Raw genomic sequence first — 20759 nt, 5'->3', positions numbered from 1 at the left:
TATAATTTTCCACAGCTCATGTATGGAGTTTTTTGTCGGCTGAAATTTCTTGGAAAGATATTTCAGCAGTGTTTCGTCAGCAGAACAATCCAAAAACACATTAAATAACAGTACAACCCATTGAAAAGACGTAGAGATCACAAGCTCGCTTTCGATTATTCCCATTACAAATCAAAGATGCGTTGTGAGGTTTTGCGCTCGTGCACGGCTGCCTATGACGGCTGCACGCGAAAACCTCACAACACCCACCCCTTGTCGGTGATTGGTTGGAACACTATTTATTTTGGTTTTGAGTGGTGGTGAAACCAACTGTTGGTTTGCCAACCGCCATTGAATCCTAGAAGAAGAAGAAGAAGAAACCAACTGTTTTTGTGTGCAGATCTCAGAGCCTAGTCTGCCTACAGAGACGCGGTTTTTTGACGACCTGCTCATGGGGCGGGCAGCTAGCGGATCGTTAGGAAAGATTAGATGAATGTGATCATTTATGTTTGGGCCTGAAATCACTGATACAACCTTTAATGTTCATTACTAGATAATATTAAAAAACAAATCACAAAAGAGTTTATAAACATTTAGATTTTTTTAAATATTTATATATGTTTATAATGTAAACGTGCTAATAATATAATATAATATAATATAATATAATATAATATAATATAATGTTGTGTTTTTTTTTTCGGAACTAATTATTACAACGAACCTTTCCTGGAGGAAGCATTTTAATGTAGCGACTTTAAGCTCTTCCGCTGGAGTGGTTGTTATAGGAACGAGGAAAGCCGATCTGAGGATTACAGCAGACGATTTTCACTGCCCAGGTTAATAAAAAGCATTTGAAAATAGCCAAACCGTCATGTCCTCTGTTTCCCAGGAGCTGAAAGACACGTGAGTAGTTATGCGTATTTATGAAGCTTTCTCCAGAAAATAGCGCGTTAAAATGCGATTGGCATTAGCATGCTGATATAGCAAATTCGAATATCTTTGGATTTTCTTTAAAAATATAATAAATGATGGCCAATCCTTTTATAATAGGAGTAGAGCTGAGCTTCTCTGATTTGCTCAAATATGGCGGCACAATAATACAACAGAGTTGGAGTGTTTTCAAATCCTGTGGATATAACGTTAAATAAATTCAGATGTAACATTACCGATAGTTTTATAATAAGATGCTAGCCTGTTGGAAGTAACGTTAGTAAGTTTCCCCTGTGCTCTTGTAGTTCAGTGGCCAGCTCCAAATGGCTTGATGCCCACTATGACCCAGTCGCCAATCTATACACCTTTTCCTCTTGCATTGGTAAGTCCCTTGAGTCACATGAACTCTCACAATAACTTGCATATCTGCAGTTTAGCCTGCAACTACCAATCTCACCAGCTCATTCTTCCTGTTATTTTTCACAGCTCTTTCAGATTTGCATGGAGATGGTGAGAATAAGGTGAATGTGTGTTTATGGCATTGTGTCCCTTGTGAGAAAGATGTGCGCTTATAGTTCACCAAAAAATTCAAATTGTCCCATCATTTACTGACCTTCAAGCCATCCTAGGTGTTTATGACCTTCTTCTGTCAGACAAACACAATCGGAGTTATTAAAAAAAAAAAAATCCTGGCTCTTCCAAGCTTTAATGGTAGCCTATAGATTTTGAAGCGCATGGATCCATCATAAAAGTAATCCATACGGCTTCAGGGTTTTAATAAAGCTCTCCTAAAGCGAAGCGATGAGTTTTTGTAAGAAAAATATCCATATTTATAACTTTATAAACTATAATCACTGGCTTCCGGTAACAGCGACTCGCGTACGGCCATTACCGGAAGCCAGTGATTATAGTTTATAAAGTTATAATTATGGATATTTTTCATACAAAAATGCTTCACTTCAGAAGGCCTTTAACAACTCCCTGGAGCAATATCGATTACTTTTACAAGGGATGAATGCGCTTTTTTGGACTGCAAAATCGAAGGTACCATTCACTCCCAATTATAAATCTTGGAAGAGCCAGGATATTTTTTTATGTAACTCTGATTGTGTTTGTCTGAAAGAAGAAAGTCATATACACCTAGGATGACTTGAGGGTGATTTTTTTGGGTGAACTGTCCCTTTATTTATATATATATATATATATATATATTACTACATTTGACAGTACATTTTAACCATATTTCAAAGGCAATAGACATATTTATAAAATTACTTATAAATATGTACTTAATATGGGAAATATGGGGAAAAAATTGCATTTAATATAAATTTAAACTGTAATACAATTTTAATTTATTTCTAAATAATATTAAGGGTATGAAAATATTACATTCGGTAAGTATATTATTTAAAAAAAATAATTATATATATATATATATATATATATATATATTAAATCCATAGAAGTAATTTTAAAAGTAAGAAGTTGAAGTGGAATGTTTTTTTTCCCAGAAGATAAGAAGTTACCTTTTTATGCAATGGCAATAAAGAGTGATTTGAGCTGTCTGTGTACCAGCTGGTGGTGGGTGATCTTGGCACGGGAGTGTGTCACATGAAGCTAAAGGTGTACCGTGGCACTGGTCTGTTGAGTGAGAGCACCCTGCTGGACTTGCCCACTGGACTGGTCTCCTTCCTCATGGACCTGCATGAGCCACGAACACCGGCCATCGCCGTGGCCTCTGGTCCCTTCATATACGTCTACAAGAACCTGAGGCCCTACTTCAAGTTCACGCTGCCTAGTCTAGAGGTGAACCCTCTGGAGCAGGACGTCTGGAGTCAGGCCAGGGAGGTGAGCTGTTAATATCACACATTCAGCTCTATGCATTGAGTGAATGAAAGAGGCATTTATACAGTGCTTTACTACTGAACACCCAAAGCGCTTTACAATCATATGATGGGGTCTCTCCTCAACCACCACCAGTGTGCAGCACGGCAGCCACAGTACAACAGCACAGGTGCGCTCAATACACACCAGCTATACGTGGAGAGGAGAGAGAGAGAGAGTGATAAAGCCAATTTAGTGGATGGGGATTATTAGGAGGCCATGATTGATAAGGGCAATTGGAGGGAATTTGGCCAGGACACTACATCATGTTGTGTGTGAGACTGCCATATGTTTACTGTAATGATTACTGGATGTGTTTTGACTCTTAGGACATGATTGATCCAATGACCCTTAAAGAGATGTTAGAAGGATTAAGGTGAGTTACTGTGTTAGTGTTTAGACCCAATGCACTGCAGTTGTAATGGCTTTTAGAGTACAGCCTGATACATTATACATGTGTATTTCACAGTTAGAGTACTGTAGATAATTGTATTGTTTTCTCTTGAACAGGGACAAAGCTGAAATTCCACTCTCTGTCAGATCGCTACGGTAAAAACTGTTCCAATATTATATCTGTTCATATTAAAACCTTATTAAGATTATTAATGTAGTATATTCATTATATACATATATTTATTTATATATATATATTTATATATATATATATATGTATATAGTAAGTACTTGGAATTGGTTGGCTCAAAATAAACCTTTATACAAAAACAGTTATTGATTTAATATAAAATATAAATCTTTGGCAAAGTGATATGGTACAACCAACATGCAGAAAAAGCATAACATTTTTTAATCTATTAATTAATTGCCCTTCTCGTGTGATTTATTCAGGTTCCTCATGCTTGAGCCACAGGAAATGGAGAGTTTTGTTCATCTTTACAAAGAGCAGCCTATACGTAGACAGGTGCCAATATCGGAATATGACACAGTCACTCACACATAGATGGCCAAAAACAATTGCAGTAGCATGGCTTTTGTCTCTTTTGTTTGTCTCAGACGGTCATCACCTGTATAGGGACGTTGAAGAAGAACATGGCAGATGAGGATGCAGTTAGCTGCCTAGTGATTGGCACAGAGAACGGTGATGTTTACATATTAGATCCAGAAGCCTTTACCATTCTCTATAAGGTCAGCACATTCATATCTGCTTCATATGTTTGTAGTTTCTGGTTTTTAATATCAGTGACTAGTTTAAAATGACTTTACATGTAGTTCTAAATAAACCGATTTCCTAAAAAGAATGAACTCTTTACTATGAGTTTCCCTGTGTGTTTTCAGATGTCACTGCCTAGTACAGCCACCCTAATGGACGTGACGGGTCAGTTTGATGTGGAATTCCGTATCACTGTGGCCTGTCGCAACGGCAACATCTACATACTCCGCAGGTAACTGAGTGAATTTAAACTTATTTACACATTTTTGCAGTCCAAGAAACTTGCAATCAAATTATAAATAAATCTCAAAGCACTCAAAACCAGGCATGATGAGGATGTCTGCTGGTTAAATACATGTAAATACATTGTAAATGTGTTTTCATTAAAATTTCATATGTTCATATGTATTTTTAAAAGCATTTTCTCCTATAAATTCTAAATGTTCTGAAGCAGTGGGACAGAACTAAGACTCATTCCTGAAATCATGTGACTTGGTCAGTTAGATACGTGCTCTAAAGCAGTGATTAGAGCTGGCAGATATCTCACGATTCTGATTCTGGTTTATATCTCGCAATTCTGAGTGACTTATTTTCTCAGTATTCTAAGTTTACATTTCACAAGTGGTTTTTTTTTTTTTTTTTGTCTTAAAGGGATTCCCCAAAGCCCAAGTACTGCATTGAGCTGTCCTCTCACCCAGTAGGACTGGTGAGGATGGGAAAGAATGTAGTTGTAGGATGTACCGATGAGACGCTGCATGGTTACACTCAAAAGGTATGATACATGATGTATCCATGTCTGTCACAATAACAAAAATGCCTCTAAAACTGATAATGATAACTTTCTAATGAATTCTCCTGTAGGGGAAAAAGCTGTGGACGGCTTATTTGCCAGCCCCTGTTACCACCATGGCACTGATGGACCTCCCCACACGAGGATTCCAGGCTGTACTGGTGGGTCTGGCCAACTGTGAAGTACACATGTACAGAGACAAAAATCTGATCAGCACCATCAAAACACCAGTAAGTACTGTCATGAATTCAAAACTCAATGGCATCATATTGAAGTGTGAAGTTGAAGTGTCCCTGTTCTCGTTATCATTATCAGAGACTTTAATTTCTGTTTTACAGGACGTAGTGACAAGCATTTGTTTCGGGCGCTATGGACGGGAAGACGGCACTCTGATAATGACCACCAAAGGTAGTAACTTATGTTACATGGTAAATAAAGCAGTTTACGTCAACTGTAAGATTGGATACAAAGCATTTCAAATGTTTTTAACTGTCTGTGATTCAGGAGGAGGTTTGATTGTGAAGATCCTCAAGAGGACGGCTGTGTTTGATGACAGAGACTCGGCCCCTGGACCCCCAATAGCCCAGAGCATCCGCCTGAACGTGCCCAAGAAGACCAAGCTCTATGTGGACCAGACTTTGAGAGAGCGTGAAAATGCAGTTGGTTAGTGATGAACGGAAATGATTTTTTTTACAGAACCACCTAAACAGAAATTAACTCTTTCCCCACCATTGATGGACAATTCTGGCAATCCATGTTTTCACTGTTATACAGTAGGGGCACTATTACACATTCTGAATCCAATCCGGACGTAATCTTTGATTATAATTTTTTTTACATTTTCTCAACTTTTTGTTCAGAAAGTGTCTTTTTTTTTTACCCACATTCAAGTGTTGATAAAAAAATATTGCATGTAGCTTGCATACATTTTTATTTAATTGTTTTTCTTAAAGCAGAGGGTCTGTTCTTTTAATATATTGTAAATTCTTGTGGCCTTGAATATTTTGTGAAACTGATCAAAAATGCTGACTATGCTTAAGTTTTCCCTTAGCTGAAAACCGAAACCGGAAGTCTAGTTTTTATAATTAACAGTAACTGAACTTTGTTTGCTGTTCAGGGTGTTGTGTTCTCAAGTGATAAATTAAACCAATTTGAACAAATTGTACATATTGCATATTACATACTACAAGATGTTTAAATGCTTTGAAAAAAAGTCTCTTATGTTCACTAAGTCTGCATTTGTTAGATAAAAAAAAAAAGTAAAAACACTAATATTATGAAATATTATTACAATTTAAAATCACTTTTTTATTGTAATATATTTTAATATGTAATATTCCTGTGATGGCAAAACTGAATTTTCAGCATCATTACTCCAGTCTTCAGTGTCACATTATCCTCCAGAAATCATTCTAATATGCTGATTTGCTGCTCAAGAAACATTTCTTATTATTATCAATGTTATATCACTATCAATATTTATATATTGTAGCATAATTTTTGGCCATGGTGAAAAGTGTCTGCCCAAAACATCCGATTATCTTTTGTATTTGATCCATGTTGTGCGAACAAAATAGATGCTTACACAGTCAAAACACGCCACTAAAGAAGCGGTTATTAAACGTTAATTTTTAGGTCAATGGTTCTCCAAAACCATTTAGACTGAAACCAAAAGTTCCTTTTTTTCCGTGTTTCAGCCGATTGTTTCCGTTTGCTGAAATTTCGGTGCATCGCTACAATCGGACCATCTGTGAAGCAGCATTCACACAGTACTAGAACAACTGAGATAATTTAGTCATTTTAATAACCAAAGGTGATTATATTGGTCCAAATGCCGGTTCGCCAATACACGGGGAAGGTTATCACGTGGTCTGTCCTCAGTCCTCACTCATGCAAAGTATTGGTTGGTTAAATTTGTAATACATTAATCATATGTATTTACTCGTTAATTCATCTGGCTCCATAAATGAAAGGTTTTAATAACATCTGTGCCTCACTAAAAGTGAGCGAATGTATGACTATTCCTTTTAACCATTAAATGAACAATGTCAAAATCAGTTAGCATAATCACATGTAACAATTTAATATTTCAGATATCAGAGATCAATTCCACAATCAATTCAAATATCTAGAACATGGTTATACATTGGTTACACCAAAGAATCTTACCCAGCTTGTACCTGAGATAGAGAGAGAGAAAGGGAAAGAAGGAGAAAGTGAGAGAGAGAGAGAGAGACCACCTATTCCATTCGTGTCCAGCAAAGAAGAGCACCAGAGAGAGGGAGCACACCTTCCTTTATCCTTCTGACCAGGTGACATGGGGGATGGGGGAGAGCACCCTCAAATGGCTTAACCAGTTTTCTCTACACTTCTCTAAATCTTATTACCTTTTATTTTTATCTATCTGGATATGAGATATCTGTACCACTCACTTTGAGACATTTCAAATGACATCAAAAACATAACAGTCAATGATAAACATTCACATTAAACCATGTTCTTGTATGAGTTCTTAGTAGTTTGTGAGAGGAAGTCAGGCCGTGTGGGTGAGGTCGAATGTTAATTAGCCATCAGGGCCCTTTTGCCTCATGCAGGCCTCAACCAGTATTTTCAGTCTTACAATGTAGTTTTCTGTTCTTATTAGCCTCTTGTTGCTTTTTCTATGCAGCCATGCACCGAGCTTTTCAGATGGACCTAAGCAGGCTGCGTCTAGCTGCAGCACGCGCTTATGTCAAAGCCCTGGAGTCCAGCCTCGCGCCCATGTCCGCGAGCCTGACCGAGCCACTCAAGATGAACGCAGTGGTGAGTTGTGCAATACTGAGTGCAGGAACAAGATGAAACCGGATGACCGATACCGATCTCCACTTCTGCTTTCTGTTCCTGTGTGCAAGGTTCAAGGGCTGGGCCCATCCTTCAAGCTCACTCTGAACATCCAGAACACCGCAGCATCTCGTCCGGTCATGAACCTGGCCATCAGTTTTCTGTATGATGAAAGTTTGTACAGCATGAGGACAGCCTTCTTCAAGGTGACCTCAGCTGAGCAGTTTCATGATCACTATTCTTACTTGACACGTGCTGACTTTTTATGTGTAGTTATTAATGTTGAGGAAATGTTTTACTGAAAACAGTGAATTGTTGTGTGTCTGTAGATTCCCCTACTGGTTCCAGGACTGAATTACCCCATTGACACTTTTGTGGAGTGCTTGAGTGACAAAGGCATCTCTGACATCATCAAAGTAAGACTCGCACCCAGTTAGAACATCTGCAGTTAGAACATTTATATTCTGAATGGCTAGAAAAATATGCAAATTGCACAATATACCAATATTAGTCCTAAAGTTTTATACAAAACTGAATTAACCATTTTATTTACAGAATAATAACTAGGCGTCGCTCACATGCATATGATATGATTTTTATTTATTTATTTAATCTCTTTGGATTTAATAGAGACTACTTTCAAACATTCAAAAAATCTTATTGATCCCAAACTTTTGTATGGCAGTGTGTGTATAAAATGTAGGTAAAACAGTGTTTATCTAAAATGCTGTGGCATAAGAAATCTATTCATGTCTACGTTTGCTTGAAACTGAATATTCTATTATTATTCTATCACTGTTGCCACCTCAAAAAATAGGAGCATGATGCCCCTGTACAGTCTCATGATGTACAACATAAATGTTGATTACTGTATGCATGAAATCAAGCCGATGTTTGTTGTTACGTTTCTGATTTCAGGTGTTTGTGTTGAGAGAGGGAAAGAGTGCTCCTCTCCTCACCGCCCACATCAACATGCCTGTGAGTGAAGGACTTGCACTGAACTGAGTCGTGTCGTCTAGCCGAGCTTCACATGCATCTTCAACTCTTGCTGTGCTCCTAGCAGCAGCAGTTAGCAGCGAGGCTTCTCCATGGAGCGGCCTGAAACGTCACAGGAGTAAAGAGAAGCTTGTGCTGGCCGTAGAGCCGGTGCTTCCTGTAGTTTAGATCAGGATTGAGGGAGGCGTGTCCTCACAGGCAATACCTTTTACTGGATAGTGACTGGAGCCTCTGATTGACAGCTGTGGAACCAAGTGCTCCATAGTTTGGATGTAAGAGTTGTTCTGATGTTTATTTGTGGTAGTCATGTATATTTGTATGTAAATTCATATTTATTATTCCTGATGTAATGATCACACACAAACTCAATTATGAGGCTTTATTGACTTTTGTTGTAATATGATTCATAACATAATCAGTGTTATGGTTTTTGAGGGTAATCTTGCAAAACCGTTCAAGGCAGAGCAGTAAGTAAAAGATTAGGTGCGTCCCAATTCACATACTTATGCACTATTCTATGACGTTTTGTAGTATAAATAGTGTGAAAAGCACTTTAAATACCCGGATGATGCACTTAATTAACGGGAAAATGAAGTGTGGAATGTTTGACACTTCATGCACTCAACTGTCGTATCAGAGGGGCATCAGAATTCAATGATGAATGACAAAATAACCAAATGAAATTCATACACTACATGGTTGAGTACATAGAGTATAAGTGCACAGTGTTTCATCTGGGACACAACTATTGCATACTACTTTTAAAGCACACACATGAAGAGGCACAAGGGTGAAAGGTCACAGGAGAATCTCATGTAAAGGGCAGCCAGAGCTGTTGACGACTGACCCTTCGCTAAGCCCCGTTACTGACCAGTCCTGCCTTAGCATATGTTGCTGCTCACCATATTATCAGACAAGCTTTTGCTCATCTATTCTGTATGTCTATGGAATTCCAATGTGTTTTAAAGATTATAACCGGGTTTACAGGTAATATAAATAGACACGGTACCAAAAGAGGATACAGACAATATTTTTCCCCCTTTTCAAATCTTTAAGAAAAAAAAAAAAAAAAAAGGTCAGAGTGAGCATCAGTAACCAAATGGAGTGGGGCTTAGCGAAAGTTCAATTCATTTTCTCCCTCTATACAGTGCAACAGTGCCATCCACTTTTTCAGAAGTATGTTTTCCTTTCATTTCTCCCATAGGGATTTAAAAAAAAAAAAGTTTTCGTTAAAGCGTCATAAGCCATGAATCAAGACAACCAGCTACAAGGTGAATCATAACATTACAAACTTTGATTTGAAGCAAAAAAGTATTTAAAAAAAAAAAAACACGTACAAGACTGCATTTACCAGCTTTAGAGATGGGAAGACCTACAATCCCATGAAAAATTGCAAACAGCATAATCAATTAAAAACGATGGAGAAATGTGAAACTGCTCATTTAAAAATGCTGATTATATATATATATATAAGCAAAATATTTTAAGTGTATTGCAAAATATGACCATATACAAATATTTAAGCATTTTGAGAGTGCAGGGAGACTGACTCGATTACATAATTGGCAGTGCTTCATGGGATTGGGCAAAACTAATTCGATTTTTTGGCGTTTCGACTCTGGTGGAATTTTCTATACTGCATCATGGGTAATGTAGTTTTTCACCACAAATTCTGCTGTTAAAACTAAGTATAATGCAGGCTAACGGCCTGTTCACACCAAGGATGATAACTATAAAGATAATGATAAAAATATATTCATAAAAATCTTTCTCAAGATTAAAGAACAGCAGAGTTCACACCACAGCGTTGGAATCACTTTCACAATGATTTTATCCAGCTGATGATCGATAGAAATATTGACAGCCAATCAGAATCAATCCTGCTGTAACGAGCTTGAGCATTTAAAGTGACAGACAAGCACGTGCTTCTAATGAACAGAACGATATCATCCGCTGGTGTGGACGCTAATATAGTTATCTTTATAGTTATCGTTCTTGGTGTGAACAGGCCTTAAGGCTGTTTAAAGGTTTAAAAGTTATCATTAAAAATCAATTTCCCTATGGAGAAAACAAATGGAGTTTTTACTTCCTGAAACCCAACTGTTGCACTCTATTTCACAGTTACAGACTAAACTTTTTACTCAGACTAGTCATTGGCATAAGTACAAACGTTCCTCTTTGGCTCAGATACTTTTAAGTTTTGCCCCATATATATCTTGCATCATGCTTGTAAACTTTATTGTACACTACCATTCAAAAGTTTGGGGTTGGAAAGTGGTTTTTAAAAGAAGTCTCTTCTGCACACCAAGGCTTCAATTATTTGATAAAAACAAAACAATAAAAACAGTAATATTGTAAAATATTTTTACAATTTAAATGATCTGTTTTCTATTGTAATATATTACAAAATGTAATAAATTCCTGTGATGGCAAAGATGAATTTTCAGCATCATTACTCCAGTGTTCAGTGTCACATGATCCTTCAGAAATCATTTAAATATGCTGATTTGCTGCTCAAAAACATTTATTATAATAATGTTGAAAACATTTGTGTTAAAAAAAACCTAATATTTTTGTGGAAACAACATTTTTTTTTTCAGGATTCTTTGATGAGTCATAGTTCAAAAGAACAGCATTTATCTGAAATGGAACATCCATTTCTGAACTGTCACTTTTGATCCATTTAATTCATCCTTGTCATCTCAAACCTTTGAACAGTAGTGTAAACAAAAAAAAAACAGGTTCACTGCTTTTTCTGAGTATATTCTATTAGCTGTTGCATCTCAATATTTGCTTTCCTTTCCTAAATCGTGCATTTTGCCATATACTGCTGATAGTATGAGTGCTATACTGCTGGTCAGGCACCCGCTTCATAAACACAACTGAGGTTACATGAGGCATGTAGTAAAGAAGATTTGGGACTGAGGAAGCAGAGAGGACAAGGAACATCCATCTAAGCAAACATAGTGAGGGTGATCCACTATAAGAAGACAGGGAACAAACAAGAGGGAGAGAAATGTTGCAAACATATATTACTGAGCCACAGAGAGGCATTTGCTTTTTGAAGTTCTCATTACTAATGACCAGTTTAGACCAACCTGGGAGAAGCTGAAGGATACCAAACCATCTTCATCAGCGTCCATTGTTTTAAAAGTTTCTGTTGGAATAAATGTGAACTCTCAACACATCTAGTCCTACTGAATTTTGATGGGTTACAGTAATGGCACTGTGAAAATTATCATAAAAAATTGAGTTTTCTACTTGGCACACTTACTGAACATAGTCTCCAGGCGGATCAGACAGGCCACAAAGTTGTCGAAGTCCACGTCGAGGTCTGCCTTTGCATAGCGCAGGATTATCAGCTGGAACAGGTTGTTGGTTAACTTGAAGCCTTATTGAAGCATAAAATCCAAAAAGTCATAATTTACCACAGTAATTATAGATGTGCTTTTTAAAGAGTGTTGTATGTGGCAGATACCTGCTGATTCTAATGCCAGACGCATTTCATAAGAGCTCATTGTGCCAGACTTGTCCAAGTCAAACTTCCTAAACACGGCCTAATGATTTATTGAAGAAAAAAAATAAATACTGTCAAGATCTACTCTACCATTCAAAAGTTTGGGGACGGTAATATATATATATATTTTGAAAACAGTCTCATGTTCAACAATGCTGCATTTATTTGATCAAAAATACAGTAAAAACATTAATATTGTGAAATATTAAAATGTCTGTTTTCTATTTTAATGTTCTGTGATATCAAAGCAGATTTTTCAGCATCATTACTCCAGTCTTCAGTGCCACATGATCCTTCAGAAATCATACTAATCATATACCAATTTGCTGCTCAAGACTTTTTTGTATGCTTATTATCAATATTGAAAACCGTTCAAAACAGCATTAATTTGAAATAGTAAAAACTTTTGTTAGAAAATATTTCTGTCACTTTTGATCATTTTAAGGTGCCGTAGTCTCCCGTAGTCAATCACTTTTCATAAAACTAATCTTTGATCACCAAAGTGGCATATTTAAAAGTTTTTCCTGTGAACATTCTTTTTATTCATGCTTTAAAATAGCTTGGATGTAACTCTACACCCTTGCTTCATTTATTATACGTGGATCCATGAATATGCAAATGAGCCCTGCCTCTACTCATACAGCCTCGTCAAGTCGATGTATCAGAATTGTAATGCGTTTTACGTATCGCTCTCTACAACGTCGTACACATAACGGTAATTAATATGATTAGCCTCTATAAACATCTAATAATAAGTTACTAATGTTACACAAACCATATTCCCATTCACCATCTCAGAGTCAGACAGCTGCCTTCTAAAAATCAGCTTCCTTAGAAACGCTTAGGCCTATAGTTCATCATAACATCGTAATATACATCATTTTGATTTTTCATACTATATAAGCCTATAGTTCCTTATAACATCATAATATACATCGTTTTGATTTTTCTTATCAACAGAGACTGAGACTACTGCTTTGCAGGAGTTAATGATATGCCAAAGCCCGCCCGCATGTTGACTGGGTTGGTTGCACCATAAAGTAAGCATAAAATGTAGCCACTGACAAGATATCGTTTGATCTTCTCCCAGAGCACGTGGAAGTCTGTCAGTCCAAGCTTTCCAACACCAGTTGTCTTTATAGCAGGTCAAGGTTTGTTCCAAGACTTTAATGCATACTATTCACATGCCTTCAAAGTGGTCTGCAAATGCTAATATTCATTAATGTGGAGTCTTAAAAGGATACATCCATAAGATTTATCATGGCTCGACAGACCTCTTTGCCAAATCCGTCAGTTTTTATATCTTTATCTGTGAGAAGAACCAGAAATAAGGTCATTTTATACATCAGTTGCCTCCTTTCAGGGAATATACAAGGTTAAATATGACCTTAGCTTTATTCACAGCATATGTGACATGTTGTCAATTAGCAAAACTGAAATATGCGTCACTCACGTTTGCCAACCACCCGGTTCAGAATCATCTGGAGTTTGGACACATTGATCTCCAGTTCCTGTAGAACAACGTGAGTAGTCAATGAAGCTATTGGGCATAACAGCAACCCATTAACACCACTTCCTGCTGTCTTACCGGCCCTGCCAGCTTTGCGAAAAGTGCCTTAAAGCCTGCGTCAATGTCACTCTCCTGGAGTGCAGGCTGCCGTAGAAACAACACATTCATTAGCAGCGAAACTTCCCAGTATTCATCTATGTGCAGTATTGTTAAAAACATTTCACAGGGAAACTCACCTCCTCCGGTACATCTGCTGAAATTTCATCATCTAGCTCCCTATAGTGAAAGAACTACATTTTATTTTCTCTCAGAACCATCCACAAGAAAGATGGGTTATGGCTCACCACTTTGTGCCAAATTTCCAAAAAAAAAAAAAAAAAATCACATTTCTCAATGCAAGATTGCAAAGTATTTAGGTCTTTAACCATCCAAACATGCAATAATATTGTGAAAAGATTCAGGGAAACTTCTGTTAAATGCAAGGCAGGAAATTTCTGTTAAATGTGTGTGACCTTCAAGCCCTCAGATGGAATTGCATGAGAGACCATCATGTTACTGTGTTAAATCATAATCACATGGGCTCAGGAGCACTTTGAAAAACTGTTGTCACTTAACGCAGTCAAGTTAAGAATAAGTCTGCATCAAGAAATGCCTCTCGAATCTCTATTACGCAAGGTCAACCCTATACATCAATTCAGTGCAGAGATGCACCAAGTTCTCTGGGCCCGAGTTCATCTCAGATGGTCCAAAAACAGTGGAAATTTGTGCTGTGATCAGATTAGTCCACATTCCAGCTTGTTTTTGGGAAAACGGACATTGAGTCCCAAAGAAGTAAGGGACAGTTCATACTTTCATCAGCATCTGTCATGGTATGGGGTGCATCAGTGCAAACAGCATGGGTGACTTGCATGTGTGTGAAGGCACCATTGATGTTTATTTAATTGTATTAAATTGTATTCCATTTCTGAATCTGAATATACTGTATATTATTTCTTCGTTTGGAAAAAAAACAAATGGTCACTCACTGGGAGTCAGCAGCCTTTTCTGAAAAGACCCTCAGCACAAAGTCTCCTTCTTTCTGGGGCTCAAAGGTGGAGGGGACGATGATATATTCCCCTGCTGGCAGGCAGAAGCGCGAGCTCACCTCTCGAAGGTTGATGTAGAGCTCGGAACGAGCGCTGGACGTGTGGGTGAGGAAAAAATCACGCTTCAGATGCACACCCACCCTGCCCAGATACTGACAAGTGGAGGAGATTCATATCACTACACACATGTCATCAGCTATCGGACCATGTGCAGGATCTCTCAGCGTTACACTATCTAAACTAAGAATCAATCTGCAGTTTAGGCACTGATAACAAAAGGTTTACCTATGTTAAACAGTGCTGATCTCGTACCTCTTTTGGGACCTGTAAGATTCAGAAATAAAGTTTAGAAAAAATTATAATTAATAATAAGTATGCATCTTTCAATTGGAATCACTATTTTAGCAACCTATAATAATTATTACGTCCAGTAATGTAATATAGGGAACAGTGGGGCTAGTTGTCACACATTTTATGCCAGTGAATATTTCTCAGGGTGGGTTTATTTTTTTAAAGTTGACTTTCTCTATAAAACATACCTTAAAGCCTAATAGTTAGTGAGGTAAAGCCCATGTGACAACTTGCCCCAGTCTCCTCTATAACATGGAAATATATTTAACGAAACAAGGGTTTATTCCTGATACATAAAAAGCATCTTAAAGCTGATTGATTCTTCAGCAATTACTCAAATCAATTTAGTTACTTGTGCCCATGTCAAATGAGTTTTCTACCTCATAAATGGCAAATCCAATCGTCTCCATGTCTTTGCCCTCCCGACGTAACTTTCTGCGATTCTTCTGCATCAGGGCCACTAGAAAAGTGCATTCATCTTCATTTTGAATATCTGGTTCCTTCAAGACTATTTTAAACTGGGGATTGATCCAAAATGTTGCTGTGTAGAGAGAAATAGACTTTAATAAGAGCACTGTCACTCATGTCAGCTCACAAGCATCCTTTCATAGAGAACATGCCTGGATAATTCCTGCAGCCACCAGCAGTGCTTCCTCTTCTCCATTCACCAGGATACAGGGACGTGTTCCACTTCTTCACCTCGCTGCTCTGTAGCGCATCCGCTGTCAAGTTACAGATCTCTAGTCTGCTGAACTCTCGCATGAAGTCACTGAACGACATCCTGTGTGTGGGGGAGTGAACAATCCTTATATTTAAAGCGTAAAATGATAGTTCAGAAGAAGATATTGGAAAAAATGTTTTTGTCCAAACAATGAAAGTCAGTGGGGTCCAATGTTGTTTTGGTCCCCATTGACTTCCATTATATGGACAAAAACATTCTTATTTTCATTCTTTTGGACATTTTTCTTTTTTGGGTGAATTGGGTGAATCCCATATTTCATATTTGTGTGTCATATTTTGGATGACGTGCCATAGATGTCCTTGTTGTGTTTAAGTTGTATTTAACACAGGACAATTGCTGTAATGGTGCCATAAATATTGAGCAATTACCACATGTGTAACTATTTAAAAAGTAATATGCAAGAGAGGAACAGATTCCATTGATTAAAAAAATACTGCAAGAAACACTGTACCAGAATTCTCCATCCTCTTGGCAGTTGTGCAAACGGGACCTTACAGATGGGTCGATTTCACGCCATTCCTTTGACCTGAATTGACAGATGGTGACAGTATTCAGCAAAGCTTTCTGACATTATTCATTAATATTTTAGGAATAATCTTCCCTCTTCACATCATTCGCCTTACTCATCACTCCATGGCCCCATCCACTCCACTTCTCCCCAAGGGTTTCTGATGCGCAACAGCTTTGTGAGGTTTCTTCTGTACTCCACCTGGCCAAGGCCAACAGATTTACATCTGCCAATGATGAGTTGTCTGTGATTGGTTGAGTTTCTTGTCAATCAAAATCCAACACTCACCTCCTCCACTCCAGTAATGGAGTAGGCGTGACCTTTCACCAGCTTTTTAAAGGTGATAGCCTCCATGTCAAAGAAACTTGTAATCTGAAAGTGAAAATAAAATAAAGTTGAGTACTTTTGAATATATTAATAATAATGTAAATATGAGAATCTAAAGTTAGGTTAGCATGGCCTCTGCTGGTAGATGCTGAAATTACTTAATCTAAAGCATTTCTCTCCATTGACAGTCATTCATAAGTATTATGTTATCCTGTGATTATATTATATTATACTATATAATATGACTGAATTATATTTATTTGAAGGGCTCTAAAAAGCTCGAAATGGACTAATATTTTATGTCTTTTATGTATTTGAATTCAGGTTGTTGAATTGAGAACAAAGTTTCCTAATCACCCTGAATTCACCTAGATGTTCAAGACACAGACTTCTCCAGATAATACAGACTGATTGGTTATTGGTTATGTTGTTCCTGAGCACTAACGTCTATCGAGCAGCCCATCAGGGAGCCTCTCTCCACAGCTCTTCTGATGATGCTGAAGAGGTTAGGTGGAGCTTTTTTCAGCTCATACATCTCTGTCACTCCACCGGTGAAGTCCTCAAACCCCTCAGACGTGCAGCCTCCGGAAAGAGCCTCGTAGCAGCCGTTCAACCTGTCACATTCATAACAACAAACGCATTACACAACCAAACAAGATCCTGGTCTGAAGTCGTATGACTGAGGCCTTCTTACTTTGCATAAGCCTTCTCCACCAGGGCGCTCCAGAACTCTGCTCCCTCGGCTGAGTGGACGAAAAGTAGCTTCCCGTCTCTGACAGGCAGCCGGTCGTCAATCACCACGTCCACCCAGTCCCCGAACTGCCAAAACTAGAAAACCCAGTAGGAAACACATTGGGTTTAATGCTGCGCTCATATCATGTCACAATTATTATAATTGAAAGAATAACAAAAAGGAATCAAAGAGTATACTCTGAAGCTTTGACATCCTCTTACTCTAGATTTGTTTCTGTGGAAATGTTCACAATGCCTAAATGCATCCATGTCTGACATTGATGACAATTAGTGATTTTCCAACTTTTCAACTTGTAATTACGAGTTTGACGAAGACGTGAATGTTTTTTACTAGTGAGGAACACGTAATTATGATAATATCACTATCCTCACTATAAGGCCTGTCATATATATAAATATAAAAGTCCCTTTTTAGGATACTGTATTTTAAATTTGATTTTGTAAAATCCAATTAAGCTTTGCAGATCATTATTGTAAAGGGTTTAAGCAAAGTTATTCATGCTTGTTCATTGAAACATGAACAATTATTGCACATGCACCTGTGGAACAGTCCTTAGGACACTAACAGTTTACAGATGGTCGACAATTAAGGTCACAGTAACAATAACTAAGGACAATGCCTGAGGCATTCTACCATTATAGTGACTGCTACTTTTGATATTGACATTTTTGAGCTCAGTATGATTTTTTTGTGTGTAAGAAATCGACACTTTTATTCAGCAAGGACACATTAAATTCATCAAAAGTGAACGTTAAGACATTTATAATGTTACAAAAGATTTCTATTTCTTTTATGCTGTTCTTTTAAACTTTCTATTCATCAAAGAATCCTGAAAAAAATATATAACAGGTTTAGGCAGCACAACTGTTTTCAACATTGATAATAATAAATGTTTCTTGAGCACCAAATCAGCAAATTAGAATTATTTCTAAAGGATCATGTGACACTGAGGACTTGAGTAATGATGCTGAAAATTCAGCTTTGCCATCACAGAATAAATTACATTTTAGAATAATTATAAAATTGTAATAACATTTCACAGTATTAGTGTTTTACTGTATTTTTTTTATCAAATAAACGCAGCCTTGGTGAGCAGAAGAGACTGGTAGTGTATATTATTAAACATTTGTTTAAAAAAAAAGAAGATAAATAACATATTTGTTCATTTTTCTCTCTATGTAAACATCAGTTCAGTAGGTGCTGCTGGCTGTACTCCAAGTCTGTCTGCAGCACTAACCCTCTGAACATTACACGCATTCACTGAGTGACTGAGCCTAAATGGTTCCTGGCTGGACAACAGAAGGGGAATTTGGCAGAGAGGAGTGAGAGATGTGGCCATTTCATTTTCTGGGTGAGGCTTGTATATATAGTCACTGCAGCAGATAGGGTGGGCTGAGGTTTAGGGACTGTGGCTTAAAGTAGATCTGCTGAGCTATGGAGAATCGAATGGAAGGGGAACAGATCAGTTTACACGCTGCATTGGAAGGAAGGAAATGTTTGGGATTTTGCACAAAAACCAGAAGATTATGAAATGTGACAGAAGATTAACTAACTGTACTAAATGTATTTACTATTTACATTTTCTTGTGTGACTAAGTGTATAGATTACCTCTAAATGATGTCTCTCTTTTATAGGTAATTGTAAATTATAAATACATTTTAAGAGCAATTTGGCTGGTCATATGATCATATATATTGTAATTATATAATATATATATTACTGAAAAAAAACTTAAAATCTGAATGTACACTGCTCAGTACCTGAAAGTGAAAGATTCCAGCATATTGTTGATGGAAGCTCTGGCCATGAGGCACCACCCGATGCAGCAAGGGTTCATTCAGGGTGAGGCACGCAATGGCTGCCAGCAGCCAACAATCTCCTACAATCAATATATTGAAAAGAAATTAAAAAGTGTAGTGAAACAAATGGGAAACATGCTTCATTGCTGCTTCAGCAACGTTTTCACTGGCAAAAACATGCACTTTCTTGTGAGTTAATTGGCAGGAAAGCATCCATGCCATGTTTTTGAGTTCTTCGTTGATTTTATTCTGTTTTAGTAGATGCTTGTTTTACCTAGAGCTCCTTGGCAGATGTCTGTGCGAGTGGCCCCATCTACGATAAAGTGTGGATCAGTGCAGAAATCCTGGGGTACATAGAGAAGACCTATGGGTCAGACAGGGCATACAAATGACTGGAACGTCTCTGCTTATTGATAGATAAATAGTTGGTTGGTTTATCAAACAGTGTTTTTTTTTTACTTTTTACTATTCTGATATTCTCACCGTCGGCCTCATCCAGCGAACACCTTTGGTTTTGGCAGTGCCGGGGCCCAGCTCTTTGAATCCTAAAGAAGACTGCTGGGCTGGGAATGTTTCATCCTCAAATAGACATCCACTCTGAAGGCAGCGGTCACGCAAGTATTCAAAATCTTGGCCTAAAAACTTCAGGGCCATATGGTTCTGACCAAATCCCTCATTTCGATCCCATTCACTCCTCAAACGAGCAGCGATTCCCGTTGCACAAATTTGCTCCATCCAGGAAAGAACTGTCAGAGACACTCAAAAAAACATATGGATCACTGCTACATCACATCACTTTCACATCAAATTCACTAATCCTTACTTTACAACAAAGTTTATCACTTTGATCAATCATAGCAGCCACATTATTATTATTTATTTATTATCATATCTACCCCCAAAATGTAATTATTTAGAAGCAGATGTAATGTAAAAACTGGAAATAAAAATCAGGGGAAGAAATCCTTCCACTCTTTATGTTTATATGGTTGGTGGTTAAATATAACACATATACAGCTTGATATGACAACCACTTATGAAGAGAGTGAAAACATTTGACAACGACAAGAGACATACTTAGGCTTCTACCAAGTGTAAAATGATTGTACCTTACCTTAAAACGGCACTCTCCAAATCCTGTTATGACTGTCCTTGCAATGAGGTTCTGTTTAATTAACTTAGCCTATACCATGTTAGGCTTGTCCCAGCATGTAAAGGCTGCTGTAAAGACTGCAGTGCGGAGCGCGCGCACGCGTGTGGTTCCGAATGTTACTATTTACTTTGAGACAAGCAGTTATATTCCTCTAGAGGGCGCAAGGGTGCTGGAGACATTTGCAGGTCATCATTACATTCATATTTTAGTCAGGGACCGATACATGACACACACACAGAAAAATCGCCTGAAATAACATATTTTTTATAAATAACCTTATTGAAAAGGCAAACGACTGACAAGCACAGACAAAAGTAACAGATTACACGTGGCAACAACGTTACTGCGCTATATCTGCAGGAAGCCATTCATTTGGACAATAGAATAATTTTAATTATTATTTAAACCCACTGTACATGACCAGATTTCAGCTTCAGCA

At 37.6% G+C, this 20759-nt stretch overlaps 2 protein-coding genes across 2 annotated transcripts; one reads left to right on the top strand and one right to left on the bottom strand.

The window, feature by feature from the left end:
- The first annotated feature begins 727 nt into the window (after window positions 1–727).
- bbs1 (Bardet-Biedl syndrome 1) lies at window positions 728–9889 on the top strand. Its single transcript, XM_084388108.1, has 17 exons — window positions 728–885; window positions 1218–1294; window positions 1399–1433; window positions 2491–2763; window positions 3129–3175; window positions 3310–3348; window positions 3646–3718; window positions 3811–3942; window positions 4093–4199; window positions 4619–4739; window positions 4829–4987; window positions 5096–5165; window positions 5262–5420; window positions 7426–7559; window positions 7649–7783; window positions 7907–7993; window positions 8496–9889. The coding sequence occupies exons 1-17, from the start codon at window positions 854–856 to the stop codon at window positions 8580–8582; spliced, it is 1767 nt and encodes a 588-aa protein (XP_084244234.1). The 5' UTR covers window positions 728–853; the 3' UTR covers window positions 8583–9889.
- Window positions 9890–11170: 1281 nt separating this feature from the next.
- On the bottom strand, window positions 11171–20390 carry LOC311277713 (calpain-1 catalytic subunit). The gene is made up of 22 exons (XM_084388107.1): window positions 20282–20390; window positions 19651–19913; window positions 19442–19511; window positions 19129–19247; window positions 17308–17441; window positions 17059–17227; window positions 16575–16658; window positions 16402–16487; window positions 16230–16304; window positions 15657–15817; window positions 15417–15577; window positions 14998–15009; window positions 14626–14837; window positions 13837–13876; window positions 13679–13744; window positions 13544–13601; window positions 13335–13399; window positions 13156–13224; window positions 12052–12130; window positions 11848–11964; window positions 11672–11730; window positions 11171–11553 (listed from the first exon to the last, which is right to left on the bottom strand). The coding sequence occupies exons 2-22, from the start codon at window positions 19900–19902 to the stop codon at window positions 11527–11529; spliced, it is 2115 nt and encodes a 704-aa protein (XP_084244233.1). The 5' UTR covers window positions 19903–19913; window positions 20282–20390; the 3' UTR covers window positions 11171–11526.
- Between the last annotated feature and the right edge of the window lie 369 nt (window positions 20391–20759).

The sequence above is a fragment of the Rutilus rutilus genome, assembly GCF_951802725.1.
Source record: "Rutilus rutilus genome assembly, chromosome: 18".
NCBI classification, from domain to species: domain Eukaryota; kingdom Metazoa; phylum Chordata; class Actinopteri; order Cypriniformes; family Leuciscidae; genus Rutilus; species Rutilus rutilus.
This window is presented reverse-complemented; position numbering and strand designations above follow the sequence as displayed.